Source organism: Neoarius graeffei, chromosome 5, assembly GCF_027579695.1.
Source record: "Neoarius graeffei isolate fNeoGra1 chromosome 5, fNeoGra1.pri, whole genome shotgun sequence".
Lineage (NCBI taxonomy): Eukaryota > Metazoa > Chordata > Actinopteri > Siluriformes > Ariidae > Neoarius > Neoarius graeffei.
The window spans coordinates 33,870,330-33,888,713 of NC_083573.1; the positions used below are offsets into that span (position 1 = coordinate 33,870,330).

Here is an 18,384-nt window from a genome sequence, read left to right on the forward strand (position 1 = left end):
ATCACGTTTCTCTCCAAGACGTCTCCCTATTTGGCCGATATGAGCCTATTCCCCGAGTGAGTTGGTACGGTGGCTCGACCCGGTAGAAAACTTAAAGTTCGGATGAAAGTTAGTTGAATAGGTTACTGACTTGTAGGCCTACATGTTGCCTGCCTGACGCGTGCTTCTGCCCAACTTGCACGACAGATTACTTGTTGAAAAGGCCCCTTGGATTAGATTGGCCGCGAGCAGACTGAAATGCATGTTAGAACGCTCTCACCTTTTTTGTAAAGCGTCTTCCAGATCCGAATGGGTAAGGGCAAGTGAAATGGTATAAGGTCTTTAATAAAACTCAGTGTGTGCTTTGACGCATGCATTCGGCAATTTAGGTCGTTTAACAGAAGCAGCAGTCCAACCTTGGAAACCCGCAGTCCTCAATGTCACCACACACGCTGGCTTTCGTTGGGTATACCCAAAGGGGTGGCTAAGACATCTGTCAAAAGTTACGGAGTTGCATTCCTCAAGAAATATTACGGTAGACCAAGATTATAACATTGAAATGGCATGTTTATTATCACGTAACAAAATGTTGTAAACAGTATTATAGAAATAATTTCATTCATTCATTCATTCATTCATTCATTCATTCATTCATATTGTTTCGGTAGAAAACTATGCAATGCAAAATCGTTTAAACACCAGAAAACCAGAAAAGTGCTGGGCCTCAAGATTCTAGATAGAACGTTCGGACGCTTTTTTTTTTTTTTTTTTTTTTAGACCCCGGCGAGTATTCGGAACCGGCCTTTATTTGTCACAACACACGCGTACACCCGGCCGTTAAAGGGAACTCGGCGGTTAATTGGAACTCGGCTATTATTTGGTATTTTACGGTAACAATACTCTTACTTGAGTAATGTTACTATTTTGGCTACTCTAAGATTACTCACTTCTGGGTAGAAAATAAGAATATAAATGTATTTGTGTTCCTTTGACTGTTATTTTTGTAAAGATTTAATTTATTTTTGTGGTAGTTAAAGTTTAAAGTACATGAATTTGCTGATTATTATTACTGTATTCCTAATTCTATTTCAAAATGTTGCTTTCCACGTATTTTTTTAATCTTTATTGCCACAATAGAAAGAGCAGGGTGAGAGAGGAGACAGTGGACCAGAGGCCAACAGGGATGATTATGCAGGGTCACAGGTGAGAAGAGAATATACAGTTACGTGCATAAATATTTGGAGAGGCAACATTTTTCTAATTTTGGTTCTGTACATTACCACAATGAATTGTGAACAAAACAATTCAGATGCAGTTGAAGTTCAGACTTTCAGCTTTAATTCAGTGGGTTGAACAAAATGATTGCATAAAAATGTGAGGAACTAAAGCATTTTTTTAAACACAATCCCTTCATTTCAGGGGCTCAAAAGTAATTTGACAAATTTAATAATTGTAAATAAAATGTTCATTTCTAATACTTGGTTGAAAACCCTTTGTTGGCAATGACTGCCTGAAGTCTTGAACTCATGGACATCACCAGACGCTGTGTTTCCTCCTTTTTAATGCTCTACCAGGCCTTTACTGCAGCGGTTTTCAGTTGCTGTTTGTTTGTGGGCCTTTCTGTCTGAAGTTTAGTCTTTAACAAGTGAAATGCATGCTCAGTTGGGTTGAGATCAGGTGACTGACTTGGCCATTCAAGAATATTCCACTTCTTTGCTTTAATAAACTCCTGGGTTGCTTTGGCTTTATGTTTTGGGTCATTGTCCATCTGTATTATGAAATGCCAACCAATCAGTTTGGCTGGATTTGAGCACACAGTATGTCTCTGAATACCTCAGAATTCATCCGGCTGCTTCTGTCCTGTGTCACATCAGTAAACACTAGTGACCTAGTGCCACTGGCAGCCATGCATGCCCAAGCCATCACACTGCCTCTGCCGTGTTTTACAGATGATGTGGTATGCTTTGGATCATGAGCTGTACCACGCCTTCACCATACTTTTTTCTTTCCATCATTCTGGTAGAGGTTGATCTTGGATTAATCTGTCCAAAGAATGTTCTTCCAGAACTGTGCTGGCTTTTTTAGATGTTTTTTAGCAAAGTCCAATCTAGCCTTTTTATTCTTGAGGCTTATGAGTGGCTTGCACCGTGCAGTGAACCCTCTGTATTTACTTTCATGCAGTCTTCTCTTTATGGTAGATTTGAATATTGATATGCCTACCTCCTGGAGAGTGTTGTTCACTTGGTTGGCTGTTGTGAAGGGGTTTCTTTTCACCATGGAAATTATTCTGCAATCATCCACTACTGTTGTCTTCTGTGAGTATCCAGGCCTTTTTAATGAGTTCACCAGTGCTTTCTTTCTTTCTCAGGATGTACCAAACTGTAGATTTTGCCACTCCTAATATTGTAGCAATTTCTCAGATGGTTTTTTTCTGTTTTCGCAGCTTAAGGATGGCTTGTTTCACCTGCATGGAGAGCTCCTTTGACCACATGTTTTCTTCACAGCAAAATCTTTCAAATGCAAGCACCACACCTCAAATCAACTCCAGGCCTTTTATCTGCTTAATTGAGAATGACGTAACAAAGGAATTTCCCATACCTGCCCATGAAATAGCCTTTGAGTCAACTGTCCAATTACTTTTGGTCCCTTTAAAAACAGGGTGGCACATGTTAAGGAGCTGAAACTCCTAAACCCTTCATCCAGTTTTAACCCTTTGATGCAAAACATATGCACACCCCTTCTAATGCACAACATGGGTCAAAAATGACCTGCATTCATTTTCCAGGTTATTTCATGCTGACTGAGTTTTTCTTTGCTCTATCTTTTGAAATCAATTTATTTTATGATTGAATATTCCAAGTATTATTTAAATATCTTGTTTTTAATTACCACAAATCATTAATTTAATTTTTTCTTTCCTACTTTATGAACAAAAATACTTTTTATATTACTACACATGGGTCATCCAAGTGTGATTTAAAATTAAATGTCTTAATACTATAATAATAATTTGTTTAAAGTAATTACTTTAGCAGTGAATGGGGCCAGTTATTTATTTATTAACTATGTAGTTAGCTAAGCCAACTACAATAAAATTAGCTAACTAAAGTAGAATTTGTCAACAGCTAGGCAGATAATAGTAATTACTTGTAACTTTCTGACAAGTAATCTACTCACTCTCAAGGTAACCTAAACATAATCAATTTTTTTCTAAGGTAATGTTAGAACAATTGAAAAACATTACTTACATGCATTAGATGGGCAAACGGCGCTGTGCTGAGCTGTGAAATGTCTGACACAAGCACAATTCACAGTTCCCACCAAAAGCTGTAGTAAATGCATGCGGTCGTTTCTGACCCATGTGTGTAAACTTGATGTAGAATTACAAAAGCTGTGCTTGTTCATAACTTAAGAAAGGAAAAATAAAAATGATGATTTGTGCTAAACAAAAACAAGATATTTACTGCATATTTGGAAAAGTAAATGACAAAATGAATTTATTTCAAAAGTATATCATAGAAACACTCAGCCATACATGAAATAACCTGGAAAATGAATGCAGGTCGTTTTGGACCCATGTTGTGCATTAGAAGGGTAGTGATACAAAAAGGGTTTTTATTCAAAAAGTAAGAAAGGAAAAAATAAAATAAGGATGTATGATGATCAAAAACAAGTTAATTGAGGAATACCTTGAATACTGAATGATGGAATTAATTTATTGCAAAGATATAGAAGATAAAATCTCAGCCGGGTCACTTTTGACCCATGTTTTGCATCAAAGGGTTAATGTGGATACCCTCAAATGAAAGCTGAAAGTCTGGACTTTATGTCCATTATAACTATAACTTGAATATGTTTCAGTAAACAGGTAAAAAAACAAAATTTGTGTCAGTGTCCAAATATATATGGACCTAACTGTAACTAGCTACGTCACAACTACTATTCTTAATTCTATTTATAAATTTTACTTTATAGATTTATAGATTTTGACTTTAGATTTTGATAGTATATCATTTTAAAGAACTAAAGTCGGTTCCCTGCACTGTAAAACCCGATAAGGTCACTGAGCTCAAAAATTTTATTGAAACAGATTACGTAAAAATTTTTGAGGTAAGTAACTACATTTTTTTTTAAGGTAAGATTTCTTAAAAATTACAATTAAGTGTAACTATAGTGTAATTTTTAAGAAATCTTACCTTAAAAAATGTAGTTACTTACCTCAAAAATTTTTACATAATCGGTTTCAATAAAACTTTTGAGCTCAGTGACCTTATCAGGTTTTACAGTGTGGTGCTATGCTGTTTGTGGTGATTTAGCTGCTAAGGAGAGGTGCAATTGAATGCAAGAGGATGATAACTCACACAATAGACCTCTGAACAATTTGTCCCCCTCACTTCTAAAATGATGGCTACGCCCCTGTTTAGAGCCACCAGTTAGCCTAACCTGCATGTCTTTGGGGGAAACCCACACAGACATGGGGAGAATATGCAAACTCCATACAGAAGGGCCCTCGCCAGCCACTGGGCTCGAACCCAGAACCTTCTTGCTGTGAGGCGACCGTGCTAACCACTACACCACCGTGCCACCCCACTGAGAGCAGCTTCTCAAATAAAATATAAAAACAAACAGTCATAATAACTGCAGAAGAGAAACATCAGCTATGGCAGTCTAAAAATGCACAAAGAAAAGTTATCATAAAGCCTTTACAGTCTCCAGGTGTAATGCACATACAGGGGGAGCTCAATAAAGTTCACCCCTTTTCATCTCAGCATGACAACGCTCTCTCTCTCTCTCTCTCTCTCTCTCTCTCTCTCTCTCCAGCTCTCCATAAGTTCATCAGTGATAAATACTCCACCATTTAAAACCAATTCCGCCCCAAAATCCCCACTAAAAAGGACAAACCCATTGCAGATAGTTTGCATATAGATTTATGAATTATTTATAAAACACGGTTTGAGGGTTAGAACAGGAAATTAATGTTTCTTATGCAAGGCTGACACTTGCACGACTTTTGGCCACGATTTTGTCGTGGCAAGTCGTGCCATTTTGGGGCACGAACTGGGAGGCTCCCGCACTGTTCACGACTAGTTCACGCATAGTTCACGACGAGTTCACGAATGCGTGCCCGTCCACATTCACGAACTGGCACGAGGAGTTCACGCATAGTTTGCGCATAGTTTACGCACTTCCCGCATTGGCACGACGAGTTTGCGCAATTCGGACAGTGTCGTGCCGACTTGGGCACGCCATATAAAAAGGGGGCCTCCCCAACCCCTGGTCATTTTTGAATTGGCTGTGGAAGAGACAACATGCTGAATACCAGAGACACAATCATTGCAGAGAAGAGAAGATGCCTATACCTGGCAGCTGCTCTAGCCATTGTTGAAGAGCAGCAGAAAAGGCTGGAAGAGGCAGAAGAGCAAGAAAAGGCAACCCCACCTCGAAGAAAGACACAAAGGAAAGTGTGGGTCCGGGAATGGTTGACCAGAAGGCACGAGTTTGGACAGTATGACAGTCTACTGACTGAACTCCACAAGGAAGATCAAAGGGGCTACAAAAATTACCTCAGAATCACACCTGACCTGTTCCAAGAGATGGTTGAGAAGTTAACCCCTCGCCTCCAGAAGCAGTCCACCTTCATGAGGGAACCGCTTCAAGTTGGACTCAAGCTGGCTGCCACCCTCCGCTTCCTAGCCACTGGAAATTCCTATCCAAGTCTGCAGTACAGCTTCAGGGTTGAAGCAAGTACCATCTGCAAGTTCATACCTGAGGTGTGTAAAGCCATCATCGCGGTCTACAAGGACGAAGTGCTGCTCGTGCCATGCGCAAACTGTTCGTGAAGTGCGTAAACTAGTCGTGAACTGCTCGTGCCATCAATGCGTGACCGTGTCAGTGGGAAGGCATGGCCACGCTGCGACGCGCACGAATTCGTGAACATGTCGTGAACTCGACGTGAGCTGTTCGTGAACTATTTGTGGCAGTTCGTGACAGTCGTGGCATGGCGTGCACTTCCACGCACTGGCACGCATCCTCCCGCATCGTCCCGATGAGTTCACGACGAGATCACGAACAGTTTGCGCATAGTTCACGACCCGGTCGCGAAATTTTGTCGTGACCAAAATTTTGAACATTTCAAAATTCTCGTCCCGACATGGCACGCAGTCACGACGGGTTTGCGCACACTTCACGCCAGTTTACGACTAGTTTCCGCACTGGCACGACTCGAGTCGTGCCAATGCGTGCCACGGAATCGTGCAAGTGTCAGCCTTGCATTACAGATACTTACAGTTCACCCACCAGGCGCACTGAGCGAGCTCAAGCATCCTCTTCGGTCTATCACTCTGGGACTCGAGCCGAAAACCACCTCCAACCGTGCAAATAAATAAGCAGGCGCGCGCACACTCGTGTCGAGTATGAGCGCATACTAATCGACTGGCCTGCGCTTCCGACCAATCATGAAACACCATTATTCCCAACGGCCAATCCCCTACCCCGCTCTTTTTGTCCACAGTCACATGAATATTGCACAACGCGTTTCTTTTAAATACAAGTAAAGGAAAAGAAGCGAGTAATCGGGTCCTCACACTCACCAAGCGCACTGCTCACGTCACTCCTGTTTTACAGCAACTGCACTGGTTGCCAGTTATTTCTCGGATTAAATACAAAATCTTGCTTTTAACTTATAAAGCTCTTCATGGTTTTGCCCTGTGAGCTTTTGTCCTGTCCCTCCCGCTCCCTCACATCTTCTGTCTGTGGACTTCTGCCTGTCCCACGTTTTAATTAAACTGGCATCTATGGCTGGCAGATCATTCAGTGTTGGTGCTCCTAAACTTTGGAACTTGTTCCCACAATCTCTTCGTGACTGTTCCACTTTCTCTTCCTTCAAAGCTAACTTGAAAACTTTCCTCTTTACCTCACACTACTCTTCCTAGTTTGGTTTTTTTTTTGGAGGGGGGGGGGGGTGTTTAACTCCTGTGTAAAGCATCCTTGGGTTTGTGATAGGTGCAGGGCCACTGACAGCTTTGGCTGGGCCCGGGACAAAATGCTCTGAATGGGCCCCCCCTAACAACCCCCCCCCCGGCCCAGCCCACACACACACACCCACCTCTCTTATCCCAGTCTCTACTCACTCCAACCCTTAAATGACAGGGTTAAAAAAGCCCAAAACCAGCAACCTCACACACATTGTGATCCTGTGAAGTAATCCCCAATTTCACTGAATCTTTCCCCCCTGTACTGTAACGGAATAAGTGGTTACTGTTATTTTGTATCTTTTAACCGAATGCCATTAAATGTATTCCGTTACGCCCCAAGCCTGCATGCAACAGCCCCCGCAATGCCTTCCTAAACTCGTGGATAGTCTACTGTAATCACGCGATTGGGGTGCTCTTGAAAGAGCAGCGATGGACGGGGGATTTCGGGCAGGGCTGGGGGCGAACATAGTATACTGTGCGTGCGTACTGTCCAGTGTGAAAAGCAGAGAAGAACACACCGCTCGAGAAACAGCGGGATATGACTGCGGGCTAATGTGAATATTCTTAGCTTCAATCAGATATATGAAACACAATGTTATTAAGCCGTTGTGGTTATGAAATGATTCAATGCCCTGTGCGTTTGATATGGTGTTCAGTGTGACTTGCTCTCCCCTCGTTTGTAACATGAATTGCGTGCCGCACGTGCCTTGGTTGGGGTTACTTTACGGGGCTGCCCCACTGCCTTTGCTAGTACCTGCTGCATCATCCGAATCTTTTTTAAAATATTTATGCAGTGAGCCCCTGAGTCTCTTGGTTTCTTCCTCTCTTTTTCTCTTTTCTTTTCTGTGCTCCTGACTTGTGCATGTTGACAAATGGCACGCACGCTGATTGTCGAAGCGCTATGATCGAACGATGTCGTTTTTTTCCCCTTAATCAAAGAGTCAGACCAAACCATTTTTGCATTGGGGTGGTAGGGGGTTCTTGATGCCTTTTTCAAAGACAATAAAGGCAAAAGATCTAGAAATCATTTATTGAATGCAAATATAGCACATTTCTCCCCCAAATCAACACATTTTGAAATGAAATAAAATAATCGCAACTTCATGAGAGCCCAGTTCTGGGCCCTCCCCATTCCTGGGCCCGGGACAACATACCCATTTGTCCCCCCCTGTCGGCGGGCCTGGATAGGTGCTATAATTGAACTTGTTGTTATTATTATTATTATTATTATTATGGGCAGCACGGTGGTGTAGTGGTTAGCGCTGTCGCCTCACAGCAAGAAGGTCCGGGTTTGAGCCCCGTGGCCGACGAGGGCCTTTCTGTGTGGAGTTTGCATGTTCTCCCTGTGCCCGCATGGGTTTCCTCTGGGTGCTCCGGTTTCCCCCAAAGACATGCAGGTTAGGTTAACTGGTGACTTTAAATTGACCGTAGGTGTGAAATGTGAGTGTGAATGGTTGTGTGTGTCTATGTGTCAGCCCTGTGATGACCTGGCGACTTGTCCAGGGTGTACCCCGCCTTTCGCCCATAGTCAGCTGGGATAGGCTCCAGCTTGCCTGCGACCCTGTAGAACAGGATAAAGCGGCTAGACATAATGAGATTATTATTATTATTATTATTATTATTTCGTTAATGCTTAAAAGTTTAGTTTGTGGTGCTGTGAATAAAGACAACTTATTTCTACAAGAAATAAACTATTTCAGGAATAAATGATAATCTGTTCTTTTCTATTCTGATAAAACTATTGTTCACGTATCTTAATTCTTAATTTAATAGATCAATAAAAATTATGAATAAATGAATATGCAAATAAGTCACATGTATGACATCATCTAGAGAAGCCTACTCATAAATTTCTGAGCATGTTTGAACAGCTTTCCTCTGAAAACAAATGACAACACTGTGAGCACCGTTCTGTTCGTTTTAAACTCTTTTTGGATATCTCATCTCATCTCATTATCTCTAGCCGCTTTATCCTGTTCTACAGGGTCGCAGGCAAGCTGGAGCCTATCCCAGCTGACTACGGGTGAAAGGCGGGGTACACCCTGGACAAGTTGCCAGGTCATCACAGGGCTGACACATAGACACAGACAACCATTCACACTCACATTCACACCTACGGTCAATTTAGAGTCACCAGTTAACCTAACCTGCATGTCTTTGGACTGTGGGGAAAACTGGAGCACCCGGAGGAATCTCATGCGGACACGGGGAGAACATGCAAACTCCGCACAGAAAGGCCCTCGCCGACTACAGGGCTCGAGCCTGGACCTTCTTGCTGTGAGGCGACAGCGCTAACCACTACACCACCGTGCCACCCTCTTTTTATATATAAGGAGTTGTTCCAGTTTCCTTCATGTCTATTTCATGGCTATAACACTGCTTCTTTCTGTCTGCATTCCTGATAAAAGTTTGTAAATGTGTAATAAGTTAGTTTGTGCAGGTGTCATGGAACATTTTTAATTATTTTACAAATAATTTGACTATAAGATGGTATTTTCTATTCTGGTATAAGCCTATTTTATTTTATTTTATTCTCTTATATTTCACATGCCTTCAGAAAAATTTCCTTCATTATACACACTAAATATAACACGATACACAACACTACAGTATACCACAGGTGGCTTCTCCAGTGAGGAGAGGGAGGAAGATCCTCCTTAAAAATTCTAAGAATAAAAAGTTGAAATTGTCTTGACCAATTTAATGAATTGCTGTCCTTGAATATTACTATTTTACTGCCAAATACGACATGTACATTATATTTGTTTCTCTGGGTGAAATTACATTAGCACCCCCTATCGCTCGCTATTAGAAATTACTGCACGGAGGATCTTCCTCCCTTCGGCTCCCATTCACTCCGATTCAAACAGTCTCCGGCACTGGCGGCTCGTGGTTAACATAGACTTCAATGAGAGAGAGGAGGAAAATCCTCCTCTAAGAGGGTGGGACTAGCTAAGAGATCTGACAAGTGCTACAAAATATCAACCAATAGGCTGCAGCCCTAGTTGCGCAATGAACCAATAAGTAGAGGCCTTAGCTGCCTGGGGGGAGGGGTTATCTTATCAAACTTAACTTCTAGATCCGGTGACTTGGGCACTTCGGCAGTCAGAGTGAGAACGGCGAGGTGGAAGTGGATTGACTATGTTATAAATATTCTATGAATAAAGTAATGGAAACAGAGGACGTGGTGAATGTTTTGCTTGCAAAACCCTTCCATGGGCTGAGCTACAAACATGGCCGCCAGGTTTGCTTCATTAAATACGGAAGATTTTGAGAGAATTTTGAAAGAGAAAGATGTGTTGAACACCTGAAAGTAATGTGTACAGCAGCTATAAAAAGTGTACACACCCCGTTAAAATGATAGGTTTTTCAACTATTATCAACTCAACCCGTGCGTGTAACTATAGCCGGTCCAGCAGGTGCGGTCGCATTGGGGCCCGTGACCTTCAACCAAGCATTCCTTCCTCCCTCACTTTTACAAAAGCCAGCCGCTACTGCAGTATACATATGTTACATTAAACACACCCTCACCTGATGCACCTTCAGTGGAGTGACACAATTATTTCATTTATAGCTGTAGAATCATTTATAGCTAATATAATGCCTTTGGGTGTGTCCTGTCACATCCATCCATCCATCCATTATCTGTAGCCGCTTATCCTGTACAGAGTCGCACGCAAGCTGGAGCCTATCCCAGCTGACTATGGGTGAGAGGCAGGGTACACCCTGGACAAGTCTCCAGATCATTGCGGGGCTGACACAGAGACAACCAACCATTCGCACTCACGGTCAATTTAGAGCCACCAGTTAACTTAACCTGCATGTCTTTGGACTGTGGGGGAAACCAGAGCACCCAGAGGAAACCCATGCAGACATGGGGAGAACATGCAGACTCCACACAGAAAGGCCCCCGTCAGCCACTGGGCTCGAACTCAGGACCTTCTTGCTGTGAGGCGACAGTGCTAACCATTACACTACTGGTCCTGTCACATAAAGATTAGAAAAATTTCTAAATCATTGCGCTGTCATATACTTTAGAACAAGCAGTGAAGCAGGACAATTTAGGCTACATGTTTGATAATGGTATAATTGTAATTTCACAGTAACAACCCAGAGATTGCTATTTAGCACAGCTACAGCAAATAATACACATCCTTCATTTAGAGCTTTATGAATTTTAATTAATACTGTGATATGCTAATCAACAATTACCTTTTGTTGGAATTACTTGGCTACACCGAAGTGTAATTTCATCACACAAACATCAGATGGAGGCAGTGTGAGTATTTTTATTTGGAAATTTCTTCCAGTAAAATTAATTGTATTGAAAATACAAAAAAAAAAAAGAGGACTTCCGGTGGCACCATGACAGAGGAAACAGCTTGATTCACCTGCTGCGGGAAAAACCCCTCATAAACCAACCAAAATGTTGCTTAATCTCCCTTCAGTTGTTGGAAGCTGGTGAAAGTAGGGACCGCAATGTCCGCGCTAAGAAAAGATACAGATAAAAAAGGTAAAATGACCAAAAGAGAAGATAAACGAGAAGCTGTGGATACTTCGAGCAACATGGCCGACACACAGACCAACAGCAACCTGACAGTGGTGCTCACAGAGCTTAAAAATTTACGGAAAGAGCACGCTGAGGCTTCTCAAGATACAAAAACTACTTTATCCAGAGTAGAATCCACCCTGAAGGATGTTCTGGAACGTACAACTAAACTTGAACAACAACTAGCGGAGGTCGAACAAAGAGTGAGCGACATGGAGGATAACACACCAAGGCAAGCCAGAGCCATTCGCTACCTACTTCACAGAGAAGCAAAGTTATCTGCCAGGTGCGAGGATTTAGAATCCAGAGCAAGAAGGAATAATTTGCACATATATGGGATTTGCACAGATTAAAGAAGGGGAAGAAAAGGATAATATGATTGACTACATAACCCGCTTGATGCGCAGCCTGCTCGGTCTACCAGATGATAAGGACTTGTGTATAGAAAGAGCACACCGCTCGCTGACAATGAAACCTGCTGACTCTGCATCACCGAGATCCATCGTCTGATTCTCCGATTACAGAGTTGAGGACAAGGTACTCCAACAAGCCTGGAAGTTATGAGAGATAATACACCAAGGCCAGCGGATTTATTTTGACCAGGACTACACGTCAGATGTCCAAAAGAAATGCAGACAGGTACGGGAAGTCATAAAACAACTTCGAGAGAGGAAAGTGAAAGCCCAGTCGCCGTTCCCGGCTCAATTGAGAATTCATCTAGAATCTGGTGTTAAGACTTTCGCAACCCTCACAGATGCGGGCCCGGTCCTTAAAGAGATGGGAATCCATGTCAAGGTAGAGGAACGGGAAAATCTACAGAGAGAGCTGCTGCGCAGCCAGTGGGACACGATGCAGGTCACAAACGCCTCAGGCGCATCAACAATGACAGACGCGGACTTGCAGGTGAAAAATGAACAACAAATAATCAGTGGATGTAAGTAAAATGATAACATTTTAAGTTGTTGGCTGGGAGTTAGGCTTACCTTCTAGGCTCGGATGGCCTTGTCTTCATAAGCAGATATTATATTTGGTTGGTTAATGTATTTGTGAAAGAATAAGAATAAGAGGGCTTTCCCCTTCAGATGGAGAAGTAGGATACTTGTCTTTTCCCCCTTTTTTCTTTCCTTTTTTTTTACCCAAGCAACTCTATACAAGCGAACTTCTGTTAGGTAGTTGCAGTCACAATCTGTGTGACTCTCTGAGAAAATTGTCACAACTGTGTGTTTTTGAAGAGCTAAACTAAATGTTTGTTCAGTTAGTTCAACAGCCCCGATTCTAAAAAAGTTGGGACAAAGTACAAATTGTAAATAAAAATGGAATGCAGTGATGTGGAAGTTCCAAAATTCTCATCTCATTCTCATTATCAGGGCTCTACACTAACTTTTTTTTTCAGGAGCACACGTGCTCCTAAGTTAAAAATTTTAGGAGCACAGGGGAAAAAATGGGGGCACAAGCACAAGTAGGTTTTCATTTTAAAGGTTTATTGCAGCGCAAACCTTAGATACACCAACACATAAAACGCAAAATTCAATTGAGAATGAATGAATGAATGAATGAACAAATGAATGAATGAACAAACAAATGAATAACGAACAACTGAATGAATGAACAAACAGTAGCTAAACAGAGAGCAGAGCTCAGCAGAGCTAACAACATCATCAAGGACAGCTCCCACCCTGGCTCTGAGTTCTTTGACTTGCTGCCCTCAGGCAGGCGTTACAGGTGCATCAAAGCAAGGACCAACAGACTCAAAAACAGTTTTTTCCCACAGGCCATAACCACCTTGAACAATTAGCCTTTTTCACATTACGTCTCTTGCAGGGGAACTCATATCCGTTTTCAGCCTTTTGAATGGACGAAGAGGTATACGGCGGCAACATATGTTAACAAAACTGTGTCATTCACAGATAAGACTGATAATAATATTGCGCATTGTTGTTTATCATTACGTATTGTTAGCAACCATTCCAGTCACCTGTCTGCCTTGTTTTGGAAAGGAAGTTTACTGACTTTCTATGGTTGCTACTTGTTAGCCAGCAGATTAGCATGCCGCCTCTTCTTCCATTCAAAAGGCTGAAAACGGATCTGAGGTTCTTCTGCAAGTGACGTAATGTGAAAAAGGCTAATTACATGCACTGACTGATGCCACTTCTGGCAGGTGCAACAATGCACCAACAAGGACCTAAAAGGACAATATTCTCACTCTTACCTGATACAGTGCAATATTTATTACAGTGCAACCTCACAGAGCAACTTTTTAGTTTTTATAGCTTTTGTATATTTTATATTCATATTTCTACACTTTTACATCCATACCCAATACAATGCAATACCAAATACAGTGCAATATCCTGAGTTTTGTAGCTGAACTGAGTTTCTATAACTAATGTGCAATTAACATCTGCAACTCAACACGCCCAGTTGTATATATATTCTTTGTTTTTCTGCTGTGTTGTGACATGCACCATTTGTATATACTGTATATTATTTGTTTTTCTGCTGTGTTGTATGTTCCCATCTAAATGTTTGCACTGGGGTGTGTGCTTTCCATCCCATTATATAATTTTCCCGCACTTTCTCCCATCATTCTAGCTTTCTTCACTACACTTTCTTCCTCGTCCATTCTTTTATTCTTTTTTCCACCATCATTGCTTTTAAAAAACGCCGTTATTCTCTGCATAGCGAATATATTTCTCAGCTCGGTCCGAACCAGCTCTCAGTTATCTCTCAGTTGAATGATCTGATGAATCCCTAAAAAGCACTTTTCCCACCTAATGCCACACCCACAATATACAACCATGGGAAAGAGGGGCAATCACGGAAAGATGAGTAGAAAACGGGAAATGTTACGGGGGATATTTATTGTGATAGTAGGCTATTGTAGCGTCAGCACAAAAGCACCAGACTCAACTTTACCTGAAAATGTTATTCAGTAACCTAAACTTATTCAAGCTACAGACCGAGAAGAATAAAAATGCTGAAATCTCATGTCCCGGTAAAATGCACTAGCATAGCAGAATGGCAAAAAAAAAAAGTAACTTTTTCACTCCCCCCGGCTACCGTGGGAACCACCGCAGTGCACGCAACTACAGACAGGGAGCAAGGCGCAGGCAGAACACACACACACAACAATACAGGCCGTTACTCGTTATACTGCCATGAGGCTACAAGCCTGTGTCTCTCTGAGAGGGAGCAGCCCCTCCCTCCTGTGTGTGTGTGTGTGTGAGAGCAAGCATCCCCTCCCCCACCCGCACGCTCAGAGCAGAGACACAGAAAGTGAGGGATTTTCTCTAGAGATGTAGCCTAGTAAACTAGACCCACCCGCCTAGCGGCCAAAAATATTTTTGCCTAGTGAATGGGTCTAGCCTCGCACCATATAAACAAAAACACCCCGGGCATCAAATCGTGCCCGCCAATCACAACGCAAGGTTTTTGTTTGGATTCTTTGGGCGGGCTTTTGCAGGAGTGACGACAAAGCTGCGCGACGCTGGAGAAAGCACAGCAGGAAAGATGGCTACCGCTAGTGAACAGCACGCGTTTGACTCCACTTTGGAATCAGTTTTAGAAGAATTAGACTTGGAGTTTTCGTTGAAACATGAGCAGGAAGAGGCTCTCCGCTCATTCCTTTTCAAGAAGGACGTTTTCGCTGTTTTGCCGACCGGCTATGGCAAAAGTCTGATCTACCAGCTGGCTCCGCTCGTAGCCAAAAGGATGGGGCTAGTTTGTGCAGTACAAAGAATTAATAAACAGCTTTGAAACATTACTTTTTGATTGTTTCTTATTTTCCCGTTATTTTAAATTTAAGGGAAATTATTTCACCAAACACCACTAAATAAAAACTCTCAAAAACAGTTTAAGCAAACCCTTGAAAGACACTTGGAAAAAATAAGAGTGTATGTTAAGTATGTGGTACAGACTCCAAACTTGTGGTCATTATCTCCAAACTTCTTAATATCTAGAACCTGTTTATTAATTGATACGCATTTTGAAAAATTATTTATTTCAAGGTCTCCCCCACTGCGCACTCTGACTACGTCACAGTCACTGTTGCGCTGATTGGTCAGAGCATTGGCCTATACGCACAGAGACAGTTTGAAAGACAGCGGGTTGTTCCTCCCACACCCTTCGGAAATGTCTACGGATCGAGGCCAGACTAAATATTCACATTTAGTCTGGCTTGCCAGGCTACTAGAGATTTATGGGATTTATGGCTCTTTGATGGGATCCGCATCTTTGTGATCCGTTCTTTGAAAAGAGCCGTTCAAAAGACTGGCTCATTTGGCTCTTTTTAAATATTTATTCAGTTTTAAGAAGACAGCGTCTAAAGAAGCCAGATCCCTCTGCTTAGACAGTGACATCAATATTTCTGGACATACCTTTTATATAAAGCAACCTAGACTTACATTATTGTAACCCCTAAACGCTCATAAATAACCATTAAAAAACAATGAGGGCTTCAATGAATGTCCATGCAGAACGGCTTTTCTGTAAAAAAAAAAAAAAAAAAGAACCCACTCAAGAACATAGTTATCAAGAACGCAAGAATATTTTATAGAAAAACACTTGTTTTACAAAAATATTTAAGTCTGACATACAAAATAGATACAACTACAATAAATATAACACAAGAACTAGTTATCACACAAGAACATTTTAATAGAAAAAAACAAACTTTCTATATTAAAAATATTGAAATTGTAACAAAAATAGATACAACTAAACAGTCAGATAAATAGATAAAGTTATAACAAGAACACAAGATTATTTTAATAGGAAAAAACAAACTATTAATGCAAAAAATATATTATTAGAAAAATAGATACAACTAGACAAACAGATAAATAAATAAAATACACAAAAATAGAACAAACAAAATGATGATAGAATAAATTAAATGAACGTCCGTGCAAAGTAGTTTTCCCACAATATTATCACTAATATCACACAACAACATTATAAACTATATACAAAACAATTTGAACTATTAGGCAAACAGATAAAACTTGAATAAATAAAAGGCAAATGCTGTTTAGCCTACTTCTTGTCCTTGGGCAAAAGCTTTTTCATCTGAAACACAGTACAGAAAAAGAACGACAGAAAGAACGGCTCCCCCAGCTCAAGACTTGGTTCTCATCGTTCATGCCTAGATGCCATTCAAAAGAATCGGTTCGTTCGCGAACGTCACAACACTAATTTTCTCAGAGTGCTCCCTCCAAACAACGGGGATTTACACGAAAACGGAAGGAGATATTCACAAAATTCTTTCACATTGACCACTACAAGGCTCTGATGAACACATTGATGTAATTTTCTTGTCTCTAGTGTAAAAAATGATATTAGGTAGGCTATCCAGCGCTGGATTTACATACTTTGCAGTTTAATATTTGATACATTTTAGAATGTTAAACTCGTCGCGTCTGTGCTCAGTGCTTTCCTAAATTGTCGGCCGCAAGAAGCCCTCGCACGAATGCGCGTGTTTTTTTTTCGTCGTTTGCATGCCGAAAAATTCGCTCGCAAATGCGAGTGAAATGCGCGCACTGTAGAGCCCTGCTCATTATCTCTAGCCGCTTTATCCTATTTTACAGGGTCGCAGGCAATCTGGAGCCTATCCCAGCTGACTACGGGTGAAAGGCGGGGTACACCCTGGACAAGTTGCCAGGTCATCACAGGGCTGACACATAGGCACAGACAACCATTCACACTCGCATTCACACCTATGGTCAATTTAGAGTCACCAGTTAACCCAACCTGCATGTCTTTGGACTGTGGGGGAAACCGGAGCACCCGGAGGAAACCCACGCAGATATGGGGAGAACATGCAAACTCTGCACAGAAAGGCCCTCGCCGGTCATGGGGCTCGAACCCGGACCTTCTTGCTGTGAGGTGACAGCGCTAACCACTACACCACCATGCCGCCAGTTTCAAAATTCCATATTTTATTCAGAATAGAACATAGATGACATATCAAATGTTTAAAATGAGAAAATGTATAATTTAAAGAGAAAAATCAGGTGATTTTAAATTTCATGACAACACCACATCTCAAAAAATTTGGGACAAGGCCATGTTTACCACTGTGAGACATCCCCTTTTCTCTTTACAACAGTCTGTAAACGTCTGGGGACCGAGGAGACAAGTTGCTCAAGTTTAGGGATAGGAATGTGTGTCAGCGGGGGTGTGGTCAAGCGCCGGTCTGTGACCGGAGGGCGGAGTCAGGGAAGGTAAGTGGCAGAATCACTACACCTGATGTCACTTAACCTGTGTTTGTGTGTGTCTTCCCAGTGACCGCGCCCTACTTAAGGAGGGAGAGCGAAAGCAGAGGAGCTCATCCCCGAACCAGACGCCGGTTGTGTGTGTCTGTTTAGTTTACAAGTTGTTCACTGAAAAGTGTGGCAATAAAACCACTGTTTCCGAACCTGATCTCTGTCCTGCCATCCTCTGTGCTCCACCCACCCATACAAACTGCTACAGTGGTGTTGAAACCTGGGATCTGGAGCGCAGCAGCCGAATAGCCCCATGGAGTCCTCCCCGTTCGCCGAACTGGTCCACGCCCTCACCATGGCCCAGCAAAGCCAGCACCAGGCGCTAGTCACCCTCCGAAAGGAGCAGGAACAGCGGTTCGAGGCCCTGGTGCTGGCCCAGCAAGAAGATCGTCAGGCGTTCCGGCACCTCCTCGCGTCGGCGGGGTCCACCAGCGCTCCCACCGCGGGCCCATCCCCCCTCACCCTAACGAAGATGGGCCCGCAGGACGACCCCGAAGCATTCATCACGCTCTTCAAGCAAGTTGCGGAGACCTCGGGGTGGCCGATGGAGCAGCGCGTGGCGTGCCTTCTCCCCCTGCTAACGGGAGAGGCGCAGCTGGCCGCGCTACAGCTCCCCGCC

General features: G+C 42.4%; 1 protein-coding gene across 1 annotated transcript in view; it reads left to right on the forward strand.

Annotated features, from left to right (window-relative positions):
• Positions 1-17,879, forward strand: part of LOC132886660 (uncharacterized) — a 252,235-nt gene extending 234,356 nt beyond the window's left edge. The window contains exon 11 of the mRNA XM_060921593.1: positions 17,609-17,879. Within this exon, the coding sequence (XP_060777576.1) occupies positions 17,609-17,653 (45 nt within the window). The 3' untranslated portion in view covers positions 17,654-17,879. The remainder of the gene's footprint in view (positions 1-17,608) is intronic.
• Positions 17,880-18,384: the final 505 nt, after the last annotated feature.